Genomic DNA, 24560 nt, shown 5'->3' with positions numbered 1-24560 from the left:
GCGAACCGTCTGTGTGTCAGGGCCTTTGTCAGGGCCTCAAGTGTCTCTTACATAACAGATGTGCCTGCGGACAGGGAGGTGTTTTGTAGTCTTTGAGATCAGTTTGCCATTTTTCAACCCAGGCCTTATTTAAATGTTGGTTCCCTTCATTTAGAACCGTTTGTAAATTATGCCAAATGCCCTGCTATTGAGAAACGTACCACTCTGCCGCAGCTTCTCACTGTGTTTAAATGCAGTCCAATGGGGCATACATAGCCTGAAACAAAAACATTAAATCTCCTTATCGAAAACGAGAAATTCACATTATAGGCAAACAGTCTTAATATGGCACAGAAAAAAAGAATGTCCGAGAATTGTATCGGATTTTTCAGGGTTTTTATTACTAAAGTAAGGGACTAGAAACAGGAAGTTGCGTCGCATCCTTCTAGCAGCCTGCTGTAGCCAGTGTTATGTTCTGGATGCACTGTGGCAATTGCAAAAAGTAGTTCTTACTAAAATGTGATATGACTGTTATTCAAAGCATGTTAAAAAATACATTAAGACACAAGTGACTATGAACTTCCTGCTTTCGAAAAGGAGATTCAACATATTTTTCAAGGCTTAAATGTTTGTCCAAATGGACTGCATTGACACCCATTGGGAAGCTGCAGCAGAGCGGTACGTTTTTCAATAGTAAAGTGCTGTGAACAGTTATAAATGATGGAAGCCAACATTTTAATAAGGCCTGGGTGGAAAAATAGCAAACTAACCCTTCAATGATGCAGTGAATTAATATTTCTGGGAGATGACGGTTTATGATGTTAAATATACTATTTGAAGGTGGGTTGATGGTTCAGGTTGTATTTGGGTTGTTGCAGTCATTTCTTACAGACTGGCTGAGAGTTGCATGCAGTGTTTTTAAGTCATTAAAAAACAAAATGTCCAATGTACGACAGTGTATGCCGATTGGTGTTTGGTCCTGTCCGCAGGAGATACTACGTTAGCACCAGGATGACGAAAAAGGGCTGGAAGAGGCTTATTAATTCCCTGGATGACATTTCCTTTTTGTCTGTACTTTTAAGATTAGAATAAGGAGCAAACAGGATATCTTCATGTGAATAATATTATGATATTTATATCATAGTATGTGTGAGTATGTATGAGAGAAATCGTGAATGAACAAAGGATCACAACACAGAATAAAAGCTAAAAACTCATTCAAAAGAAACATTCTTTCTTTTATAACAGATTGTGATATCACAAAATAATTCATACCCGCTCTTTCTTGAGAAAGAAACCCATATATTTAAAACTTACAATCAGTAGAATCATACCGCTTGGCAGGGCTACTTTTCAAGTAAAACCATGCCAATGTCTCACATAATCATAATCATCATTCATCATTTACAAAACTCACCCAGATCAATAACAGACACTTCGATTTCAGTTACACTTCAATGACGTTATCTTTAAGAATATGAAAATAAAGAATTGATTTTAAATTCGACATACTGTAATTTAAACAGTGTTATCCACACCCATGATAAATATCCACGTTAAATATACACTTTTTGTGTGATTCTGATTCAAAACGTTTTTTCTCTTTACACTTTTTCTTTATAGTTTTTAGTCATCTTTTTTGGGGGGGGGGGGTTGGGTGGGGGGGTTACTGTAGTTCAGTTTCTTCACCCCATGTCCTATTTTTGCAGACACAGATCCAAGAGAGGGGAAAAAAATCTGTCACTGAATTCACCCAAACATACGCTGGATGTGAAAAGGTCCACATGTTATAATGATAATATGTTGCCTGGCAAAAAAAAAAGTTTCCCAAAAATAAAGCACAATACAAACTGAGAGGCTGAATCTAAAGCCATACTGTGCAGTGTTCTGTCCCATTCCTACTGCATTAGATGTAAACACATCAATTCCCATGCCGCCGTGAACTCGACCTTTAAACCCACTGCCACCGGCTCAAAGAAGAGATGCCAAGTCATGTGCATTAAGTGTTTTTTCATTTTATAGCAAACCTGGGCAACAGGGAGGGAAACTTCTGCATAGTTCATCGATGTGCTACCTGCGCCCTCAAGCTACCAGCTATTGTCGCCGCAGGCAACAAGCAAAAATCTTTTAAGGGTCAGAACACTTGCTGAGGAAAAGTGGAATAAGTCAAGATTCGAAGTGGTAAAACCTTTAACCGGCACTAAAGATTAAGCAGCAAATTACTATTTGTTTTAAGGGCTACTCCAGTTTTTTGGGGAATTCGATTTTTGTCCAGCTTACCTAAATTCAGTCGGGAAGGTCAATGCCAGTTTCATCCCTGTATGTCTAGAAGGTTTGCATGTGTTAGTGCAACGAAAGGCTGCAGATGGGATGAACTAGCCTGTGTAATTCAGGGAATACCACTTCTGGCATCTTTCCCCCCAAATACTGGAGTATCCCATCTTATTCAGTCTTAAACGAACATGTTGGTGCGTTTTCGACCCTGTGGCAGTAATGGGTATTGCAGTCTCACTGGTTCTGCGTTTTCGCAGCTGGTCACAGTCTGGTTTAACCATGAATTCTTCTGCACCTCAGCGCTCCGAGCTGCGGCACTTGTTGGCGTCTGAGGCCTGACGAGCCCATCACCGTCTTCATTGTCTCTCACCTTCATCCTCCTCTCCTCCTCCTCGTTTGTCACCCCCCCGGTGGCTCCTTTTGATCTCGCACCTGTCACTAAGCTACGACACACTCCTTTCGCTCCTCTTCCTCCTCCTGTCTTCCCGTCTTCCAGGCCGCCCTCGGTTTCTCTGAGGCTGCGGTGACCGAGGGGAGGGTGGGGGAGCTTCCTACGCTCTGCTCGGGTTCGGGGACGGTTTGCCCTCGTAGCCGTACAGGAACGTCGCCACGATCACCAGAACGGCACCGAGGAAGAAGACGCTGGAAACGCAGCAGAGAAAAAGAAAGTCACAACAGAATGTGTGAATGAACGGCATGAATAAAAGACAAATAGTCACAAAGCAGAAAGAGAGGGAGAAAGTTTGACAAAATCAGATACTTGAATAATTATCACAATATCCATATTATATCCATATATCGCTTAGCCCTAGTGAGAGATATGAAAGACAAAGACAAGCTGCACCTGGAATTGTGCTGCATTTGTGTGTGTGTGTTTGTGTGTGCACGTGCGCGAGCCTCTACCCTGTGGGGTCAAAGTCCTGCAGCCAGAAGTAGGATATGAGCGTGGACAGGATGATGGAGAGCGACGTGGCGAAGCCCTTGAGAATGTTGTCGGCGTACTTGATGACTGCGGCGATGACCAGACCCCCCAGCGCCTGCAGAGACGACAAACGGGACGCGGATGGAACGAGGCTCCACCCCAACCCTCCTCTGGACGGTTCCACAGTTTACACTCTCGAATAAAACTACAGAAAAGTTCAGACCGAGAAACGTGAGTGGATCTAGAGCTCAGTGGGATCTAAAGCGGAGTTGAAAAATGGGGAACGGCAGAAGAGGAATCAATTATGGAATAAACCCCGCTTGTATACTTGTTTGCTCTAGACACCAAAAAAAAAAGTCTAATTGACCAAATGTACACTTGAACATCATTATGGAATGATGTGTGATAGATAATTGCCTGGAATTTGTACGACATTAAGTACATAAAGCTTAAAATATGCAGGTGGAGTATAAAACACATTTAAAACGTATTTTATTGTGAGCTATTGGAATATATTATATATTAAAGTCAATAAATCTCTAATTACATTAATACTAATAATATAATAATACCAATACTACCACTACTATTACCACTAATAATAATAATAATAAAGAAAAAAGCAAACAAGCAAAATACATTTCATGAAAATAATTAGTGTGAGAGCGCTCACAATCTTATTCTTACTCTTATTTTTATTTTATTAACGTCAAAATGTGCGTCTTCTTCGGGAGATGTATGCTATTACTATTATTTCTTTATTCTAACATGTTTCATTGATTTTATATAATAAATTAAAATATTCATACTTCATAGACAGGTGTCCATGTCGAACCGCTGCACCTTTTAAAACATGCTACAAATAAAGCCACCATGTGGTTCGTTATTTTGTGTTTTACATTTTGGCTAATAAATCATGGAGCGTAGGGTGTAGCAAAAAATTTTTTTTACAGTGTGTTCCTTGGATGATGCCGATTAGATATAAGCCATGCCCATTTGCGCCTGAAAAAACTTTCTGCTACACATTTTTTTTGCCTCTTGTGGCACGTATTTCATTGAATCTTGACAAAATGTAGAACATACCATATTTAGATGACACCAAACAAGATCCACTAGGCATTTCTTTGATATCACGTACCATTTGTCTGTAACTGGTTACCAAACTCTTGAAGGCGTGGCCTGATGCACTCATCAGGCCATAAGTCTTAAATGGTAAACTGTATCGCAACCAAATTTGGGAAAGTTGTACATACAGCCACATTAGACAAGTGTGTAAAATGTCATACAATTATACCCACGGCAGGCGCTACAGTAAACTACTTCTGTACGTTTTGTTGTAGAAACCTGGTTTGAATGGTTTGCTCCTTATTTAGGAGATGTGTGCTACTACTTTTCTTCTTTCTTGCATATTCCAGTGATTTTACATATTTTTTTATATTAAAATGTATAATGCCAGCCTATAATGCTGCCAATAACAGCAGGTGGCAACATCAGCAATAGCTATCGGCTTCTAGCTCTCACACACATTTTCTTCAGAAAATACGCGTGAGAGCCATTTTCTAGTTTCATTTAGACCTTGAAGACATTGAAGGCATATGATAATTTCTCAGCAAACCTTTATCAATTATTATTCTAATTTCTCTTGAATTAATGGTCTTGAAATAGTAGTCTTCTCCTACTTTCAAACAATTCTGTAATGATTCCCACAATATAAGTTATATAATATAATAGTTTTAAACATGTCTCAAACATCCTCTTAGTGAAATAATGTGGCTCCTGCTCCTGGGCGGATCAGATTTCCAAACCTTCTGTGAGTACAATGTTTTACGATGGGGCCAGCACGTCAACAAGAAGAGTTCACCGAGCTTGTTCCGAGATAGTCTGCTTCCACCCTTCTCCACCGAGGGTCCCTCACTGGTCATTCATCACATCTGCATGAAGAAGCGTTTCCTTCTAGAAGGAGTGGTAAAAAGCTATACCTGCAGCGCTACGACCGTCCAGGTGACCGTGTTGTATCCCTGGAACATTCCAGACTCGCTCACCCGCTGCCCGTCGTACGCTAGCATCCCCATGAGACCGAACACCAAACCAAACAGCCCTGGACACACACGGAGGAAAGACAGGATTGTACATTCACAAAATAATATGACTTAGTATGATTCTAAGAGAAGAGGAACCATGCGACTGGACACCGTAGGGAAATTCAGGCGAAAGTTGACTCGAGACACAGACCTACCTGGAATCTGCAGGTTTTTTTCTTCTTTCTCAAACATTTGTGACTTTAGGTACATTTGGTGGCTTTTGACTTGTTTTCACATCATTTGAAAACTTCATAACGAGGTGTCCCTTGTGCAAATCAAGCAAATATTTTTAAAGCTATGACTTGTTAATGACATGGGTGTGGCAAACTGTGATTCTGAGATAATCACCTTCAAAGTTTTCCCCACACTTGGCTTTATTCAGCCAGCTCCCAGAATGCAAATGGCTGGAGGACCAACACAGCCTGGCTACTTGATACATGGCTACTTGACACCCTGCTGAATGAGGCAATCTCTGCATTGTTCTTGTGTTTTGAGGGAATGTTGAGCAGTGTCATCGACACACAACATCTTTTGTTTTTAAAAAGGCTTTTATTTAATAGTAAGAATATACATGCTTTATAAAAGTGGTATTATTTAGGAGCTTAAAAGTGCGGACAGCACAACAAAATGTAATGTCTATCAATGATATGAGTCTCTGTATATCAGCCTTGGTGTGTCATTTAATATATTAATGTGCGTATGCCAAATATCAAATATCTATCAAAGTTGTTGGAGTTATTATGTGAGCTAACCCCAACCCTACCCCAGCTACACTCTGAGAACCTGTTTGGGGCCTCTTTTTATTTTCTTTTGGCCCCTGGCTGCATTTGCAGGTAAACTTGAGAATCTTGTGCATTACAACTTGTTCATAATCTGCATCACTAACCACAACGGACTTCATCACTTTATCAACTTCTTCCGTTATAACAACAACGGGTGTAAAGTCGGGTGGTGCTTGGAAATATTCCGTTTCATCGTCACATTCAGGTTGAAATTCGCTGTTTGAAATGTTCTCCAATTTCGGGAAAACGCCGGTTTCAGTTTCAACATCGCTGTGGTTCTCTGCGTCGCTGTCGGAGAACTGACTATCATCGCGGAAAATGAAGTCCAGTACGCGCTGCTTACACTGACTTGGATCTATAGCACTGGCCAGATTAAGGTCCACGATATGATTTAGATCTTCCGCCACCCGCTTCTCGTAATCGATAACAACACAGAGATGAAAGTTTTTACAGACAAGTGAAACCGAAGGATCCTCATCTTGTTTACGGAAGTGACGTCAATGTGACTTCTTCGTTGGTATACATTGGTACATGCCCCCCTCCACAATGATCTCTCGGTGTGTGTGTAAAAGTGGTACAATTTAAAGGTTGTACTCCATCAAAACGGTTTCACATGACTTCACATTACATGGACTATGGAGGAATGATCTTCACCTGGACGGTCGCTTGAAAGCAAATGATCAATCGGCGTTCGTGCTATTCAGCGTCTTGGTAAGTGAACTGTGTTTCCCCATGTAATCTAACGGGAATATTTAACTCACGCTTCAACATTTATCTACTATCTATAAATCAAACTCAGTTTGAAAATAGTCAGAGAAAAAAAACCACAAAGGAACATGAATCTGACAAAATCGAATTTCCTTCTAGAAAGGTTTTTTCAACTTATTTGGCTGCTCCTGGCAATTTTAGAAATGCGCGACAATGCGGGTTTTTCTGCGGTGGGTCACATTTTTGTAGTGAAAGTAATAACTACTTCCGACGACTGGGAATTTTGTTATCAGAATATTGTGATGTAATTAAATGTCGTCTTCGAGGAGTGTTACAATAAAATAAAAGCCTTTTCTGAACTTCTTTTAGCTGTTCTATCCAATGCCTCTACCTGCTTAGTCATAATAGCAATAAATAATTATTGATATTGACATAATATATTGTAACACACACATGGTGTATATGCCCCTGCATCTCTTTCTGTTTTTTTTTTTGTAGCAAATCACATTTTCATTTGATGAAAGAGTTTTGAACCAAATGCTTTCTTATTAATATCAATATTATTATTATCGTTCTAATTATAATTATGTAATATAATATATAATGACAGGCTCAGACAACACACTGCCGGGAAATCAGCACCAGGAAATGAATCGGAGGAGAGTTAACACATGCGTTGCACGTTCCGAGGTAAAAATAGCCTCAACTGGTGCATTCATCTCAGGAGACACAGATCTGAGGTAAAACGCCGAGCTGGCGCTGTGCACAGCGGCGCAAGTTACAAGGGCTCTGCTCAAACGCCTTCATCAGCATTATTTCTTCTCAGCTATAGTCATAGTATTTCACACACACACACACACACATATATACTGTATATATGCTCATAATAATAAAGATTCCTCGAGAATCCAACTGAGGTAAATCACGTCTCAAACCTGCTCTCACTACTTTTACAAAGTGTTTCATTTTCCGACATGGAAGATAAAACAAGTGTCACTTTCATCAAAGGTATTATAATAAAAATATCGAAATACATTGTGGCGGACCAAGGGTCATGGTTAAGCCGCGGCTGCAGACGGCAGCATGGCTTCCTCTCCTGCTGCCCTGAATCGGCCGAATCAGCGCCTGCGTGGTGCTGCTCGGTCCGACTCGGGGCAGGAAGCTTTCTTAATAATGTTTGTCTGTCTTGCATAGGGGATGGGAGCATGTCAGCCCACCAGGAGCCAGATCGGAACGCCATTCCTACTGCGCCCAAACAGATTAGTCTTTATTGTTGATCCTGTTGGCCAGCAAGCCTTTTATTCAGTTTTATAATAAAAACTGTCGCCATGTCGGCAACCCACGACAAGAAAGTCTCCCTCCCTAAGACCCTACCAGTGGTCAGAGACTCCCACATACATTCTTTTAATAAAAATCAAATTAAAATGTATATTACTCCAAATTACCCTGTGCAAGATATCTTTGGTTTGGTAAAAAAAATAAAAAATAAAATAAATCACACCACTTCATGCGCCACACCAACAAATGACAATATCCCCTCATATTGACTACCCCCCCCATTAGCAGGACACAGACCTAGCTGGATGTTTCGGACCCACACGCTCTGCTTGCTTTCTTTCAGGATCTTCTCGAAGTAAACGCCGGCAAAGCCACTGGAGCAGCAGGCCACCAGCACTGCCGCCACACCCACTAACTGGGAGCCAGGAGGCTCAACCTCCTTCTCTGCGGAGTCCGGGGAGTCCGAGGGCCACTGGTGTACACAAGGGAATGAATAAAAAGAAAAATAGAGGCAGAGGTCATTTAAAGGGAGGCACGGGGAATCAGTGGTTAGTCATGAGTTTGAACCCAATTTTTTAATTGTAACCGCTGGTACTGGATCTGATGTGCTTATCTACGCGGATAATAAATGCTCCGAAAAATGCTATCGTCAAATAAACATAGTTGCATTGAGATCTTGATTCATGTGTTAACTTGGAACTCTGTGAAAGTTTAATTATGTATAAAATCTATTTCCAAAATCGTCGATCCCACTATTGTTATAACTATTAGAAAAAAATATTGGCTGAGAAATGAACTAGGATGAGCCCTTTAAGAAAATAGAAGTACAAATATACATCATCTTATTTCAAAACGGAAGTGACAGAACAAAATGCACGATGAGTTCATCCTGAATTTCCCACTGGGATCAATAAAGTGTAATCTTATCTGAGTAAAGATGGAAGTGAAGTGAAGTAAAAATACTGTGTAAAAATACGGTGTTTCGATATCGGTCAGACTTTGTGTCCCGCATCAGCAAAGTGAACCTGCATTTTACCAGAATTAATAATACCAGGGCTTTAATAATGTGGTCACTTAACTCATCTTACCTGCACCAGAGCCACTCCTGCCATCAGGATGAGCAGAGAGAGCCACTGGTAGACGCCCAGCCTGCGGCCCAGCATGGACACAGAGAAGAGAGCCGTGGTCAGAATTTTCAACTGGTACGTCACCTAATGGGAAAATATTGATATTAATATTATTATCTTCATTTCTACAAATTTAATTTCTCATTTCTACTCTTTTAAAATACAGCAGTCATGATTAGTTACTATCAAGGAATAGCAATGAAAATATAATGGTAATAAGCTATTTTGAGAAAAATAATAAAACAACATATTATGTTCAAATTAAGATTCTCTTATACTAGCCATACTAGAAACCATTTTCCGATACTGGTATTGAATATTGGACCAGTGCCTGACTAAAAAGGGATATAGGTGTCAGTACTGGAAGAAGATGAACTTGATTTTTTTGACATACAAGCTTGTTAGATGTTTCTAATGCAGAAAAAATAATTCTGTGTCCAATATTAAGTTGGATTATGCTTATGCTCTCAGCCTATACTATATAGTAAAAATAATCAATCCATCGGTTCTGTACTCAGTATCATTTAACATTTAAATATATCGCACAACATTTAGGACTTTGACTCTCTTACAGCTGTAAAAAAAGAAACAGTGCTACCTGTGCATCCCTTCTCTAAAAAATCCAAAAAAACAGCCAGTCCCCCAGTCCTATCACCCTCATACCCCTCTCTACCTGGTAGGTGGCGGCGTCCAGGTTGGACAGAGCAACGTAAAGCAGGTTATTCTGCAGCGTGTAGATCCCCGAGGGAATCGCCAACTTCAGCGTCTCTATGGGTTTGTGGACGATCTCCTGGCGAAGGACACTGTTCAGAGCTCGCACACTGTAACCTGAGGAACACGGACAGGGGGATGTTAGGTTACCTATCAGTAAAAAAAAAAGTACACAACAATGGAAAAACTCATTATAATAACACCTTGGACTCTTATACTAGGATTATAGTTATACTACTTTGCAAAGGCACAGTTTAATACCACTTGGATTATAAACCAAGATGATACTGCAAACAGGCATCTTATATCACCTTGCAGTATGAATATTAGGACTACTCGGACTGTGTCTTATTAGGACTGCTGACATTTTAGGACCACAATTACCCTTATTTATACTGGTAGTATTATTTTTATTGTTGTATTATGATATATTTTTTGTATACTTTATTAATCCGTCTGAAGGAAAGTAGTTGTCTAATAGTATTATGTGTATGTGTAGCCTGACATATCTAGGAGCAGTCTTGCTCAAGGACACTTCAGCATGCTACCAGGAGGAGCCGGGGATTGAACTGGCAATCTGCCATATATTTGACTGTTATTACTACTGGATGCCATATTTTGACTGTAGTTGGTTGCCATCTTGGGCTCACTAGTCACAAATTAGCATAGTGCTGCTCCATGTTAACTTTATGTGGATAATGTGTACTGTAAATATGTATTATTTCTTATCCCTGTAAATTTTTTATCTCTTACTTGACTATTTTGTTTTTGCTGCTCTAACGCCTGAATTTCCCTCTGGGGATTAATAAAGTGTAATCCCCCCTTACTGTGTTCCTTAAAGACGAGCAGCACGCAGGTGAGGATCTTCATCACCTCGGCGACCACCACGGCCGAGGAGGCCAGGTAGCGTGGCCCGTCGCCTTGGATGGTGCGGGAGTACCGCATGATGAGCACCAGGGACGTGGTCTGGCAGACCAGCACGCCCAGAGACAGGTACTTCAGCTTGGAGGACGCCATGAGTGCGCCAGATGAGGGTGGAGCTGCCGGATGGAAGGAGAGAGGTAAACAAAGGGAGAAAGAAACATTATCCAGAGGGGTAAATACAGAGAGACAAAGAGGGATACAGAGATGCCAGTCTTGGGAAAATGCTCTGATACACTGTACAGTAGTTTCAATCAGTCCCCGTTTCACATTAATAATGACAGTTTCATGTTACGTCTGACTTTGTTTAAATAGCATTCCAAATCAGTGACGTCTACACTCTCTTGAAATGGCGACTTCAGTGTCAACAAAGGCTCTTTTAAGAGCCACTGCTCCATCCCAGCCACGGAGCGGACCCGCCGAAGCAAGTTCTCCACGGACCACAAGCCTCCTGGTCAGGTGACTGAGGAGGTGATGGGGCCGTCGTCATTCCACTCAACCGAGGGGGAAGATGATAAACCCGTTATCGTAGACAGGGAGGTCATTTTCTGCCAGCCTCCGCCCCCGCCCACCTTTGATCCCAGCGGCAAGCGTGCCGAGGAGGGGGAGAAACTGATCCGGTCTTTTCGGGCAGACTTTGCCGGCCTTCTCACCTCAGCTGGTCCCACTGGTCCTGGGACGTCTTGTGTCAGCCTGACTCCTAAACGGCGCAGGCTTGAACAGCATGGACTGTCACAGGCTGCGACCTCCACTATTTTGGGTGCTCGCACACAGTCCACTTCTGGGCTCCACACCTCCAAGTGGAACGTGTTCGAATGGTGGTGCGTTGGCAGTGAGGTCAACCCCCGGTGCTGCAGTGTCGTTCTATATTTGAATTCCCGCTCATGGATGAGCAGTGCACGGCGTCCACTACTAGGATGTACGCGGCAGCAATTTCGGCTTGTCATGGGGGTTTCGCTAACGATCTGGTGTTTAGTCACGCACTCGCGAAGTGCTTTTTGATGGGGCTGCGATGTGCACATCCTGTGACGTGCCCCTCAGTGGGACTTGGGGCTGGCTCTGGATCTTCAAACCCGTGTCTCAGATCCTGTTGAAACTGCTGTCTTTTAAGATGGCGCTTATTATTGCTCTGACCTCTGCGAGGCATGTCTGTGCAACCTGCATGCTGAGCCATTAATGGTGATCTCAGCAGTGTGGCACTACGTCCTAACCTGATGTTTCAAAGTTCAAAGTTCAAAGTGTACTTTATTGTCAATTGTACCATGCAACACGTAATTACACAGAGGATCAAAATTGCGTTTTCCCATACTCCAAATGTGCAAGTAATATTTGTAATACACAACATATGACATGAAAGTGCGAAAAGACAACAACAATAGACACAACAACACAACAAGACTAAGGACAGTCTTAATATACTCAATAAGCCAAATGAGGCATGTTATTAAGGTAATAAGTTGCAGTACAAAGCTAGCAGCAAGAGGATACATATGTATACCAAGGGGATACATATGTATGTTTACACCTGAGGCTGTGACAAGCTCATACAGATCCTTTCTTCCTCCTCCTCACCAGGGTGTGCTGGAGGAGCGACTTCACTGCCTGTGTCCCGTATGCATGCTGGCGTGCTACGTGGACCGCACAGCTTCAATTTGGTTCTCACAACAACTGTTTGTGTGCGATGGAGCGGTAACTACAGTCCGATGAAGGAGGTCATAGCTCCTTAGGGTTTAATACCCCACTGGACCCCATCAGTCTACAGCGATGCTGCTCCATCCTGATGGGCTGAAGCGAGTGCACGTGATGAATTTACTACTTCCAATAGAGCCTAAGGGGCTATGCCTCCTTCATAGGACTGTAGTTAAAAAGCTACAGTAACTCTTATTTTTCACCTAAAAAGACTTCCAAGCTATCTTCTTACTCAAAAATGCCGACCAACATTGACACAGTCAATGCGAATGATCCTCCAAATATGGCGGCTTGCTCCAGCAATGTCACTTCAGCTTCTCATTCCCTATTGGTATTCTGTACTTGCAAGTAACCAGAAGGGATAAAATCTAGTGGTCGTCCCGTTTTTGATCAGAAAGTTATCAGTGCAGTAACGTATAATGGATAACATTGACAATATTAAAGTAAACTCTGGTTTTCCTCCAGAGATCGTTAGGGAATACCATAAATAAGCATCATGAACAATATAAGTCTATACTGTTGTGTATATCGATATGGTGCGAAATTTCCTAAGATTATCGCTATAATTCAGGTGTATATTGGGGAGATTCTTTGTGAATGTTATATATATATGTATAAGCATAGTGATCATTGTGATAGATAGATGACAGATCAGATAGACGATAGATAGACAAATGATAGATGGATAGAAAGATAGACAGAGGATAGATAGATAGATAAATAGATAAATGGATGATAGATAGATAGATAGATCGATAGAAAATGTATTCATTCCGGAGGGATATTGTGGGGTTACAGCATCTCGCATTAAAACAATAATAATAATAATAATAATAATAATAATAACGTAATAAGAATAAAAACAGAAATATATAAAACTGACAATATACAACGAACTTCATTTCAACTCAAAATCGGAAGAATTTCGCAATTACAATACACCAAAAAATTAAGTAACAATTTCAAAAAGGCAACGCAAAGAAAACCTTGAAATGAAATAAAAGAACTAAAATCTCACCTTCCCTTGGCTGACGCCTTCCCTTCCCCACAATTCAGTTGATACCTAATTGAATTATTTAAAGCGCTAATTTCGCCAGGTTCTCAGACCTCGGCTCAGCTGTCCGAGCAGCAGCACGTTCACCCAGACCGCCCGCCCTTGACATCATCAAATCAACTCCATGTTGCGCCCTCCGACCGTGCGGTCAGTGTAATTTTCAGAGCGAAACGAAGCCTGAATGAACCGCGAAGGCGGTGTCCGAGCGACGGCCAAGAAAGTGGAACTACTTCCGTGTTTTGTTTCCCCTTCTGTCCGGTTTCTGCCGCCGCGCTGCGCCCCCTGCTGGGGAGCGACCGTAGTGCACGTCGAGTGGAAAAGCACCCCGGTCGAGGGGCGCGACGCGCCGCCTACTGGGCCGGAGTGCGGAGCAGGAGAATTGGCAGGGAAACAAAATGAAACGGATACTATAGATGTCATAATAATTGAGCTAATTAATAAATAATAAATGTGTATGCATAATTTTCAGCGCTCCAAACTGATGAGATCAGAAGATATGACTTCAAATGTAACAAGATCTGAAATACAATTCTCAGCTCCTATAAATAAGCATTATGACCATTATAAAATGATATTGTGCTGTGTATCAATATAATCATCACAATGAAACAAATAATAAATCACAGTTTGTGTTTGAGACCGTTGTAGGACATTAAAGTTTGACTTATTGTGATGAAAACGACATTAATTAGTAATAATGCCGCTCTCTGGAAAAACAGAATTTGCCATCTATGAAACTCTGATATCTAATATGGATTCACAAAGTGCAGAAAACTGTGATTTGTTTTGAAACAAAGAAACTGATACGATCTGTATTTTATTTCAGAAAGCAATTGATTTTTCTTTATTTAGGTCATAGCTTTTGTTCTTTATTATCAGAAAACAATTCTTGAACCTTACAACAAACATGACAGCAACTACTTCATGTGACATATATATAATATGAACTAACAATGATTAACAGAGAAGGAAAAGTCCAATGAATATACAAAAAAAGGTTTATATACAGATGGTAAAAATGGCTTGCATTATGCACTGAAGTTTAAGTGGCGCGCTCCACAGGTTCTTGGTACAAAAAGTAAAGTCACGATTAACAACTGACTGTAGACCGACTGGGAATCCATTACTTTATAATTTATGATTGAGGCTCTTAAGTCCCAGACACAGGGAACATTGCAGCAATGTGAGAATCTTTCCCTCCACACAGACATAATACAACAGCGATGGTGAAAGAAATGGATTTGGGAGTGGACGTGAAACCCTGTGTGTTTTAATATCCCTGGGATCACAAGACCACACTGTAAGAGTTGAAAAATTTCACTTGGTTTCAAGGGCGTTGAGCAACAAAAGATTTGGAAATAATTGACATTTTCTTTGGCTGACAAGTATAAATTTGGTCTTGATGAAATTGGGGTTCATTTTAACAATGAAAAAAATGAAGAAGTGATTGTCTGTGGTTTCAGAACAGTCACACTTATTAACCCCCCCAAAATGCTCTTATTATAACTGGAGAATTACCTTCTACATTTTAGACTCGGGTCTTGAATCACACATTGATTAAAGGTGCAGATACACTGATTGTAGTTAGGAAAAATACAAAGAAGAACACATTCAAGATTCATTATCTTGGGAGAGAAAACATTAGGAAAATGCCATTTTTATCAAAGGCAAATAAACAAAAACATACTTCAGAACCTTAGGAAGCATTTGAAAGAGGCAATCGATATACATCTAAAATTAAACAGTAACAGGTTTTTGGAAGATGCACATTACCTTTACCTATTCTAGATGAGTGAAGCTGAATCAACTTGTCATTCTATGTACACTTTCAAAAACAAAAACAAAAAAATCTTACTGTAACATAACAATACTACGGTGTGTAACAATACTAACGTGTAGGTTTTTGCATAAAGTGTTCAAGCCTCTTGTTTAAACCCTCACCGTTTAATTCACCGCTGGCCAGTTCACATCTAGCTCCACAGTGACGACCTCTGTGGTCAGAACTTAAAAAGAGACTGTAAATGAGTGCATCCATACCCAATGTTTTGTTTTTTTTTCCTCCATAAAATAACCTTCTCCTCCGCTGCACCTCTTCCTGTATTTATTTACTTGTGGCATCTACATCGTGCAGAAGCTGACTTAATTAAACAATGTGTGTGTATATGTTATCTAATGTAATCTATTGTATGTATTATAATCAATACATGAATTGTAACAAAACTATTTGCACTAGAGGCATGGAGCCAAATGTAAATTATTTTTTTACGTGTATCTGTATTTGTACTTTCCAATAATGCAACAGCCATTTATTCAGAATTCCTCCTTTTGAAAACCAGAAATAATGCGTGAGTATAAAAAAAAAAATAAAAACAACAAGTAGGCAGTTTGACTTCTCGAGCAAAAGAAAATGTAACATTCACTGTGATCCATCATATAAAAAGATAACAAAGTTAATATGTCCACTGGGAAGTTAGTATCGGCAGGCCTAACACATAACACAAGGCTAGCATATAGCATGTTAAACGAGTGGAAGCATCATCGACGTCCAACAAGCTTTTCTTTGATCCTCCCTGGACAAACAGTTCGGAGTTTCATGGCGAGGAGTGAATAACTGAGTCCTGACCCGAGTCCTGACCCGGCCGGGGGGACAGAACCCCACCAGGCTGCGATCAAAGAGACACCACAGGGTTCATCTGTACCTGCAGTGAGACGCCCAACACCACACGTTCATCTTTTTGGTTTTCAGGAAGCTTACATGTCTAGCTGACGAAACTCGGCAACATCTTGGAAACGAAACACACATTATCATTAAGTGCAAAGAAGAGAAGGAAAGGAATCGATTACAACCATGAACAAGATAGAGAACAAGATGAGAAGGAGAGAAGACGAGTTTTAACTGACAACGACAAACCCCAGAGTCCCGCCCCCCCCTATGCAAACACCTGCATGTTCCCACGCTGGGGCTGCTGGGACGGCTGCTGGGACGCCTGTGGTGCCGGCTGCGTCTGCGGCTGCAGATGCACCTGTTCTGGAATGTGTGTGTGGCGTGCCAGGGGCAGTGCGTGGCGGGGGTTCCCCAGTGGAGTGGGGCTGGTGGTGATGTCGGACCAGTCTGAGTTGGAGTGGGGGGAGGAGGAGGACCAGGGGTCAGGAGACTCTGGCGATGGGGTGAGGTATGGGTGCTCACTGGGAGGATGGGCCGGGTGGCCCGGGGTGGTGCCCTCAGAGCCGGCGGTGGCGTAGCTGTGCTGGGAGGGGGGCGTGGGGTACTTATCCACAGGGCTCTGCATGGCCTGGTATGGGGGCAGCTGCCGGGACTGGCCCTCCCCCATACCGTGGCCCCCATGGCCCAGGGCGTGGGGGTGCGGGTGTTGGAGCGTGTGCTGGAGCCCGGGTCCCACACCCATCTGCTCCGGCATCTGGTACATCATGCCCTGCGCGCAGTGCATGCGGCCGGGCCCCTGCTGGGCGTGGCCCTGGCTTGGACCCTGGGCCTGCTGGACCTGGGGCTGCTTCAGCACGGCCTGGCTCCCTCCCGGCCCAGCGGTCATCATCTGGAAGGTGACGATCGGAGGCAGCTGCTCGCGGCTCATGGTGACGTTCATCGGGGTGAGCATGGGGCCCTGGGGGTGGCGCTGGCCCACGCCCGGGTGCGAGGCCAGTGCCATCTGTTGCGGCACCAGGCCGAACATGTGGCCCCCGTAGCCATGCTTGGGCATGCCCACCCAGGCCTGCTGCTGGCCCAGCATGTGGCTGACCGGGGGCAGCAGCGGTCTGGAGCTGGGGGGGCTGCCCAGCAGTGGAGGGGAGCCGGCGGCATTGGCCACGCCCCCTCCTGAGGCGTCGCCCGCGTACGAGTGCGGCGACTCCAGGGAGTCGACGGGCGACATGGTGACCGAGCTCTCAGACAGCCCGCCCGTCGACTTGGTGCCGTTAGCCGCCGCTCCTGCTGTCGTTCCTGCATTTGCACCCCCCACCCCGGGCCCCTCCCCTCCGGTCGGCTTCTTCCTCCTTTTGGCTTTCATGTCTTTCAGCTCCTTCGCGCCGGCCCCAATGCCCCCCATCTTAGCTCCCCCTCTCCTGCTCTTCTTCCCCTGTGGCCCGGGTCGCATCCCGATGAAACCCGCCCCGTTGGCTCCGCACACCAAGGCGGAGTGGCCCCCGCCTCCTCCCATGTGGCTGGGCCCGTTGTTGGGGCTGTGGACCAAGTTGTACTGGTCCAGCAGGCGCACAATGTCGTGGTGCATGCGCTCCTGTGCTGTGTCCCGCGGGAGGCGGTCCAGGTGGTCCGTGATGTCTCTATTGGAGTAGTGATCCAGCAGAACCTGAGCCGCCTCGAAGCTGCCCTCCCTGGCAGCCAGGAACAGCGGCGTTTCCTCCTGGACAGGAAATGACACCTCAGGTTGAAATATGCTTCTATCTATGCTACATACTGCTACAGGTCAAGCAGAGTATCTGTGCTTCATAATGACATGCAAAATGAATGATGTGACTTTTATTACATTAGTACTTTGCAAATACAGGTAACATAACTTGATGGAAATTTTGAAAGTATCAACTGAAAACTAAACGTGACAATACAAACCTTGTTGTCCTGCATGTCACGGTTCGCTCCGTTCTTCAACAGTACCAGAGTGGCCTCTACATTGTTGACTGCTGCGGCCCAGTGCAGAGCGGATTTGCCTGAGATGATGGGACGGAGCATGCATGTTAGCTACACCGCTAAGCTTACCAGAAGAATGTATGTATTATAAATGGCTAATATTATTATTCATATAAATAGTTACTATAATGCAGTTTTGCTGACCATGGTCGTCCACAGCATTAATGTCGGCGTGGCAGTGCACCAGCTCCTCCACCATGCCCTCCACAGCCAGCCGGGCAGCGAGGATCAGGGGCGTCGTGCCGTCGTTCATACGGGCGTCCAACTCTGTGGCTCGGTTACGGATGAGGATCTGTAAAGAAACAGAGATCAAGTCAACTCCTGTATTCAGAAAAATTATGTCCTCACTGAGCAGCATTATTGTCCTTCAATTTAAATTATCCATAGGTTACCAATTTAAGCAATTTGTAGACCCATTTATTTCAGATTTTTGCTATTTAATATCCTGTACATTTCAAATTTTAGCAATCTATAGACACCTATATTTCTAATTTTAGCAATTTTTAGTCCCGGATGTTTCCACTTTCTGTGTCTTGATTTCTGTAATTTTCTCTATCGAATTGTGACTTTTTACTCAAACTCTGTGCACATGTGAATGCATGTCTGAACTGGTTCTAAATCTGCCTCACCTGGAAGACTCCCTGGGCGTCGGCCGATACGGCAGCATGCAGCGGCGTCCTGCCCATGTTGTCATGTGCGTTGGCGTCAGCGCCGGCGTCCAGCAGCCTCTTGGCGGCGTCGGCACGGGCGTAGCGCGCCGCCAGATGTAGTGCGGTCTCCCCTGTGCGGTCGGTCTGCGCCATCAGCGTCGCTCCCTGAGTGATGAGGTCCGATATGACGCTCGGCCCCGGCTCGTCGCCACTCTCGTCCTCCTCCTCACCGTGGAGACCGCAGTCGGGGCTGCCGCCGTTCCGCAGCGATGCCAGCATCAGAGGGGTGAAGCCGTCTGAGTGGGAGCATTACAGAAGAAGCTTGGTTACAGGTCAGGGGTCATCCTTCTAATATGCCCTGATCAGTTACAGCAGTAACATTGTTTGATATTGTCTTTTTTCTATTTTTTTATTGTCCTAGGAACCAGGGATGTTAACAATTAATCGACTATCAATTAATTGCTAATAAGAATCGAATATCAATGGGAGTTTTCCGCCCACACAGAGAGTGCAGGGCGTTTAAAATGCTGGCATATTCGACAAACATACAGTAGCTGCGTGTGGAAAACAGGAAGGAGGAAACGTTAATCGTTGCTCAACAACTAACCCTCAATTGGCGTAAAGACGACTCGTAAATATTCCTGTATACTCGAACCAACTCAGCGAGTCTTGCCTCAAACCTCTCCATTGTGAAATGAGGAGAAATGCCCCTTGTGCCAAGTCACAAAATCTCGGGACATGCACGACCTCGCACTGTCGCCTAGGTCCCCACGCACCATGGCCCCGCCCCCTGTTGACGTCATTAGCTTTTATGTTATCAATTAATCCATGATTATTTGTTACAGTTAACGGCTATCCATTGAGAAAATTATTTTAAATGTGCATCCCTAATAGAATCACGCTATTGTGTATTCAATAGCAAATGGTGTTTGGTGCCGACGCCTGGAGAATTTTAATAATCTAGCATACCAAAATTATTCAATTTTATTTAGTTATCAGTTTTTTCCCCTGCAAAAAGTCTAAATTTAAGTGGAATTCCGTACGATTATTTTGTTAAAAAAATCTAATTGTTGGTAGCAATCCTTGTTATTCATAAAATGTCAATATGTTAATACAGAATCGTATTTCTGTATCCATCTCAGCGATATCAAATTGGATTGATATTGAATCGAATTGTGAGATCCTTCCAAATGCCGAGCCCCACTGAAGGGCAAGTTCACAGAGAAGCAAGAAAAGTCTCCAAACCTGGTCCTTTGACGTTGACGTCGAGACAGTCTGCTTCCAGGTCGGCTTGTGGGGGAGTGAGGGTGATGTCTGCGGCTTTGTGATGCTGCAGGGTCCACTCCCTGCGGTCCACGCCTACGTCCACCGCCAGCGGCAGCAGCGGCTTGTCTTCAGTCTGAGGTGAGCGATGGAGAAGACGCAGCTTTAGAAACTCACCACGACAGCACAGCTCGACAATAACAGTTTGCCAGTTGCCACTGGCAAACAGATTCGGGCCATTGTCAAACGGTCCTGTTGCCTCGTTGGCAACCTGTGCGCTATACCTCACCGTCTTTTTAAAATACATCAAACGATCTTTCTCAATTCTAAAATGATGACAATTCGGCAACCATTTTGTCAGTATTGGCAACGGAAAGCCAATGCATTGTGCCAACTTGGCAACCACTTCTAAAGGTTAGTGTAAGGTCCCGCACTGAACTTTTTACTGCACTCCTGGAGTTCACTTATAGTCACAGCATGGTGGGGCTTGAAAGTAAGTGTGTCCAGTCATCCCAGGGACGATAGAAATAGGATTAGGGAGGATGGACATTTCTTTTGGGGTGAGAGAAAAAAAAACAAAAAAGCTCCAACCTATAGATTCAAAAGACCCCACCAATCATCAATGGGAGGAGCTTTTGTTAACGTGGCTTATGTTGTTTTGCATTACAACTCAAGTTCAAGAGATTATTTGTCACATACATATACATACGTTCATACATATATGCAGTGAAATGTCATGACACCCGGTGATTACGCACAATAAGCTCTATAAATACTAAAAAATACCAAAATGTGCGTAATCGACACAAGGTGCTCGTGCAGGCAGCCGCAAGGGGAGGCGCCACAATCGCGATTCTGGGTCCTATAATTATATACTCTTAGTTGATTCAGCTTTAAGTTCATTTAACATACCCTCGGCTTCTTGGGGGGAAGCTCATCTTCCAGCCATCTTTGGCCCTGGCCTCCATCCATCATGGCTGCATCCTGTGTCTTGAAGTTCCTGTGGGTGGACAACGACAAGAGCTTGAACTGTGGCATTGTTTAATATAACCGTCCAATACATTCCAGTGGTTTTCACACTCAATATACTCAAATTCAAGGTATCGGCATCTGCACTGACATCAACAGTTCATCAAATTATACTTCTTCGATCATTTTTTTTCCTGCTTGGTGTGAATCTGTCCTTCACTCCGGCTGCCCGCTTACTTCAAGTCAAAGTCGTCTTGTCCAACAGGTTCCCTCCTCTTGTCGTCCTTCTTGGCCAGGAATCCTTCTGGAAGCCACAGGATGCCGTGTGTCCTCTTCCTCTTGGCCGCCAGCATTCCCAGAACCAGGATGAGCAGGATGATCACTGCCGCCACGCCGACCAGGTAGAACAGGTAATTTGTGGCGGCATCTGTGTTCGGTTTGGCTGGAGGGATGGATTTTTAGTTTTACCTTTACAGTTTATTTATCTATTCATATCATATATTCAGATAATGCATCACTTGCGTAAGTTACATTGCCTTATGTTTGGGTTGTAAAAACGTTGTAATTTGCTTGTCTTTTCACAGCTTTTCCTCCCACTGGATCATTTTGACACTAAATAAATTGGAACTTGATTAATGGTATTTATCCGCCAATATGTTGAGTGCCTCTAGTGGCTGTTTATAGAACAACTTTTAAGCCCGCCCACACCGATGCAAGTGAATGGAGGAGGACAGGCCAAACTAAAAGCTAAAAAATACATTTAATATGTATATTTCTTTTTATTGCAACATTTACTCAAAATAGGCTCAAAATTCCCACTACCTTCAGATGGGAACTAATTAATGGAGAATCTAATGACAGCCCTAGTTGCAGCCACAGGCATACTTACTGGTGATGGACACCAGGGGATATGGTAGGTTAGCCTTGATGTGTTCTGCTGCGATGAAAGAAGCAGCCTGCTTGGTGTTGGAGAAGCAATCCACCGAGATTTGGGCACACTCACGGTTATCGATCTCCAGGAAAACCTTAGAGCTTCACACAGAGACATGGACAGACAGATTTCAGAGAGCGTAAACAATAAATCACCTTTTTGATTTACTGATTTCACTTTTCAAATCGCACAGTGCAGAAAAAACGATTCTGATGAACTGAGATCATTTCACTTCCAATAGTGATTTACTTTACATCAAGTACCGATCCATTACATTTACTCTATATCATGGCGTCTGCGGGTATCAGAGCATTAAATGGAATACTTCATACAAATTCTAAAAACATTTCACACTGATCTTCGGACAAATCATCTCTCAATTACCTATTCCATAGTGACATGCTTTCCTCCAGTGAAGTGTACCACTTGATATAAATGAGCCAGAAATTTTGGTTTGTTATTATATAATGTGTTGAATTATTACACATTCATCAGAAAAAGCAATAACCACCATATTATGTAAAAGATTATTACAAAATGTGGTGAAACATATGTATTGCTATTGAGATCTTAATTACAAAACGTGGTTGTTAATACCTGATAAAGGTCAAATTTATTGCACTTTGTTAAGTTATAACAAAATGTGGGGCTATTATATAATGCGTACATATCTACCCCCTATTTTAGCCTGACAAGAGCTCACTAACAGACACCACAATAAAAAAAAACCAAAAAAACAAAAAAACAGAAATCCGGAAATGCAACTGTATAGAAGTATTTTGTGGTCTTACCCGATGACCTCCCTGCCCAGCTCCCGCTTGCCTCGGCTTCTCAGGCCCTGCCCGGCCTCCGGCTCCTCCTCGTCACCATAGTATGGATAGACCATGAGCTTCTTGTTGCCGTCCAGCTTGACCCGCAGGTTGGTGTGCAGCAGCGTTCCCAGTGAGCGGAGGAAGCCACGCATGTCACGCAGCATCTCCTTTGGCTGCAGCCTCACCACGATCACCAGCGTTCCGTCGGCCACTTTGGGCGGCGTGTCGACCGAGCAGTCCAAGCCGTCCCAGCCACACGCCTCTGTGTTGCAGCTCTGGTCGCAGATTTCGTTACCATAGTGATCCGCACAGTAATTGTCATATCTGGCAAAAGGTGGGAGACAAAGTTAATTCGTTTCAGAATCACATTTTATTAAGAGCGCGAACACGTTGAGGGAATTTGACAAAGTCGATCTGTGCATTCACACACAAAAACTGCAGATCAAATGAAATGCATTGTTCTGCAATGTTCTGTATACACTGGAAAAACTTTTCTTCTTCATTTAAGTATTAAAAAAGTAGATTGACACTTACTTGCAGTGGCTCTGGGTGGTGTCCTGGCACTCGAAGCTGTCGAAGAGGCAGCCGGAATTGTCGCACTCTTTGTCGCAGTGTCCGTTCCTGAACAGCTCCCAGCAGGGGACTTCCGCGGTGCAGTTACTCCACGGCCGCTCCCAGTGCAGTGAGCAGTCTCCGCCGTCCCACTGGCAGCGGTGGTTGTTGCACTGCGGGTCGCACACCTTGTCGCCTGAGCGCTGCTCACACTGTGGGTAGGGGCAGGACCCGTCGCGCAGGTTGCCCTCGCAGTGCCCACCCGTAAAAGGGGCGGGGCAGCGGCAGCTGTAGGTGAAGTGGCTGGAGGGGTCGTAAACGCAGGTCCCTCCGTTCTGACAGGGCCGGCTCTGGCACATCTGGACAGTCTCGCAGTGCTGGCCGCCGAAGCCCTGTGGGCACTGGCAGAGGATGTGGCCGCCAGGTGACTCTATGCAGCGCCCGCCGTTCTGGCAGCGCAGCTTGCCGCAGTTGTATCCTTCCATCTCACCACAATTAAAGCTAGCATAGCCCTGGAGACACAGGCCACAGTGTTAGTATGGTTGAAAACTGAACTTTTTTTCCAAGCTTGGCTAACTGATCATTTCATTGTGTTGACACTTGTCAGACCACAGAACAAATACATAGTCACAATTACAAAAATACCAGCTAAGGTTTTTGAGTAGTAAGCTAGTGTAAGGCCCGATTCACACTTGAAATGAGCTATGTGAGATTCTTTTGTGCATTTTTGCGAACTAGGTATTACCAGTGCTAAAGCTGTAGTTGCAATGTTGCCCCTTCAAAGGTCGACGCAACGATCTCGCGTGTCAAAGTTCACCGAAGACTCTGTACTCTACGCCAAATTCTGTGACAACTTCACGTTTTCCGAAGGAAGTTAAATATCACTGTCACACGTGCTGGTGCAACCGGGGCCTAAGATGAGGCTCTGCTACGACCGTACCTGAACTACGATGAAGCCCTCTGAAGCCAGCATGAGAATAAAAGGAGGACAGACGGTTAGTGGTTGGAAAACAAACATTTAGAGTGAAAGGATTAAGACATTAGTTCATTACCAATGTGTGTTTGAATTTTAAAAGACAGACCAACATTCATAAATCGGTGTCAACTTATCCATAATGGTAGAAAACATTAGTACAAAGGAGGAGAATGGAAATCACAAGAGGCAGCAGATTTAGCAGTAACTTGCAACTTCTA

General features: G+C 43.6%; 2 protein-coding genes across 2 annotated transcripts in view; both read right to left on the bottom strand.

The window, feature by feature from the left end:
- Positions 1–1258: 1258 nt before the first annotated feature.
- On the bottom strand, positions 1259–13747 carry slc35a3a (solute carrier family 35 member A3a). The gene is made up of 8 exons (XM_080000674.1): positions 13491–13747; positions 10690–10902; positions 9825–9979; positions 9113–9235; positions 8322–8496; positions 5155–5273; positions 3157–3290; positions 1259–2895 (listed from the first exon to the last, which is right to left on the bottom strand). The coding sequence occupies exons 2-8, from the start codon at positions 10877–10879 to the stop codon at positions 2805–2807; spliced, it is 987 nt and encodes a 328-aa protein (XP_079856800.1). The 5' UTR covers positions 10880–10902; positions 13491–13747; the 3' UTR covers positions 1259–2804.
- A 596-nt stretch (positions 13748–14343) lies between these two features.
- notch2 (notch receptor 2) overlaps positions 14344–24560 on the bottom strand; it is a 75775-nt gene continuing 65558 nt past the window's right edge. Inside the window, exons 26-35 of the mRNA XM_080018237.1 lie at positions 23349–23878; positions 22794–23138; positions 21961–22103; positions 21309–21513; positions 21015–21102; positions 20085–20238; positions 18819–19135; positions 18334–18481; positions 18112–18209; positions 14344–17905 (exon numbers count right to left, since the gene is read on the bottom strand). Of these exons, the coding sequence (XP_079874363.1) occupies positions 16457–17905; positions 18112–18209; positions 18334–18481; positions 18819–19135; positions 20085–20238; positions 21015–21102; positions 21309–21513; positions 21961–22103; positions 22794–23138; positions 23349–23878 (3477 nt within the window). The 3' untranslated portion in view covers positions 14344–16456. The remainder of the gene's footprint in view (positions 17906–18111; positions 18210–18333; positions 18482–18818; positions 19136–20084; positions 20239–21014; positions 21103–21308; positions 21514–21960; positions 22104–22793; positions 23139–23348; positions 23879–24560) is intronic.

This window comes from Zeus faber (assembly GCF_960531495.2).
Source record: "Zeus faber genome assembly, chromosome: 1".
NCBI lineage: Eukaryota > Metazoa > Chordata > Actinopteri > Zeiformes > Zeidae > Zeus > Zeus faber.
Note: the sequence above shows the minus strand (reverse complement) of the source record. Positions and strands in the feature narration are given on the sequence as shown.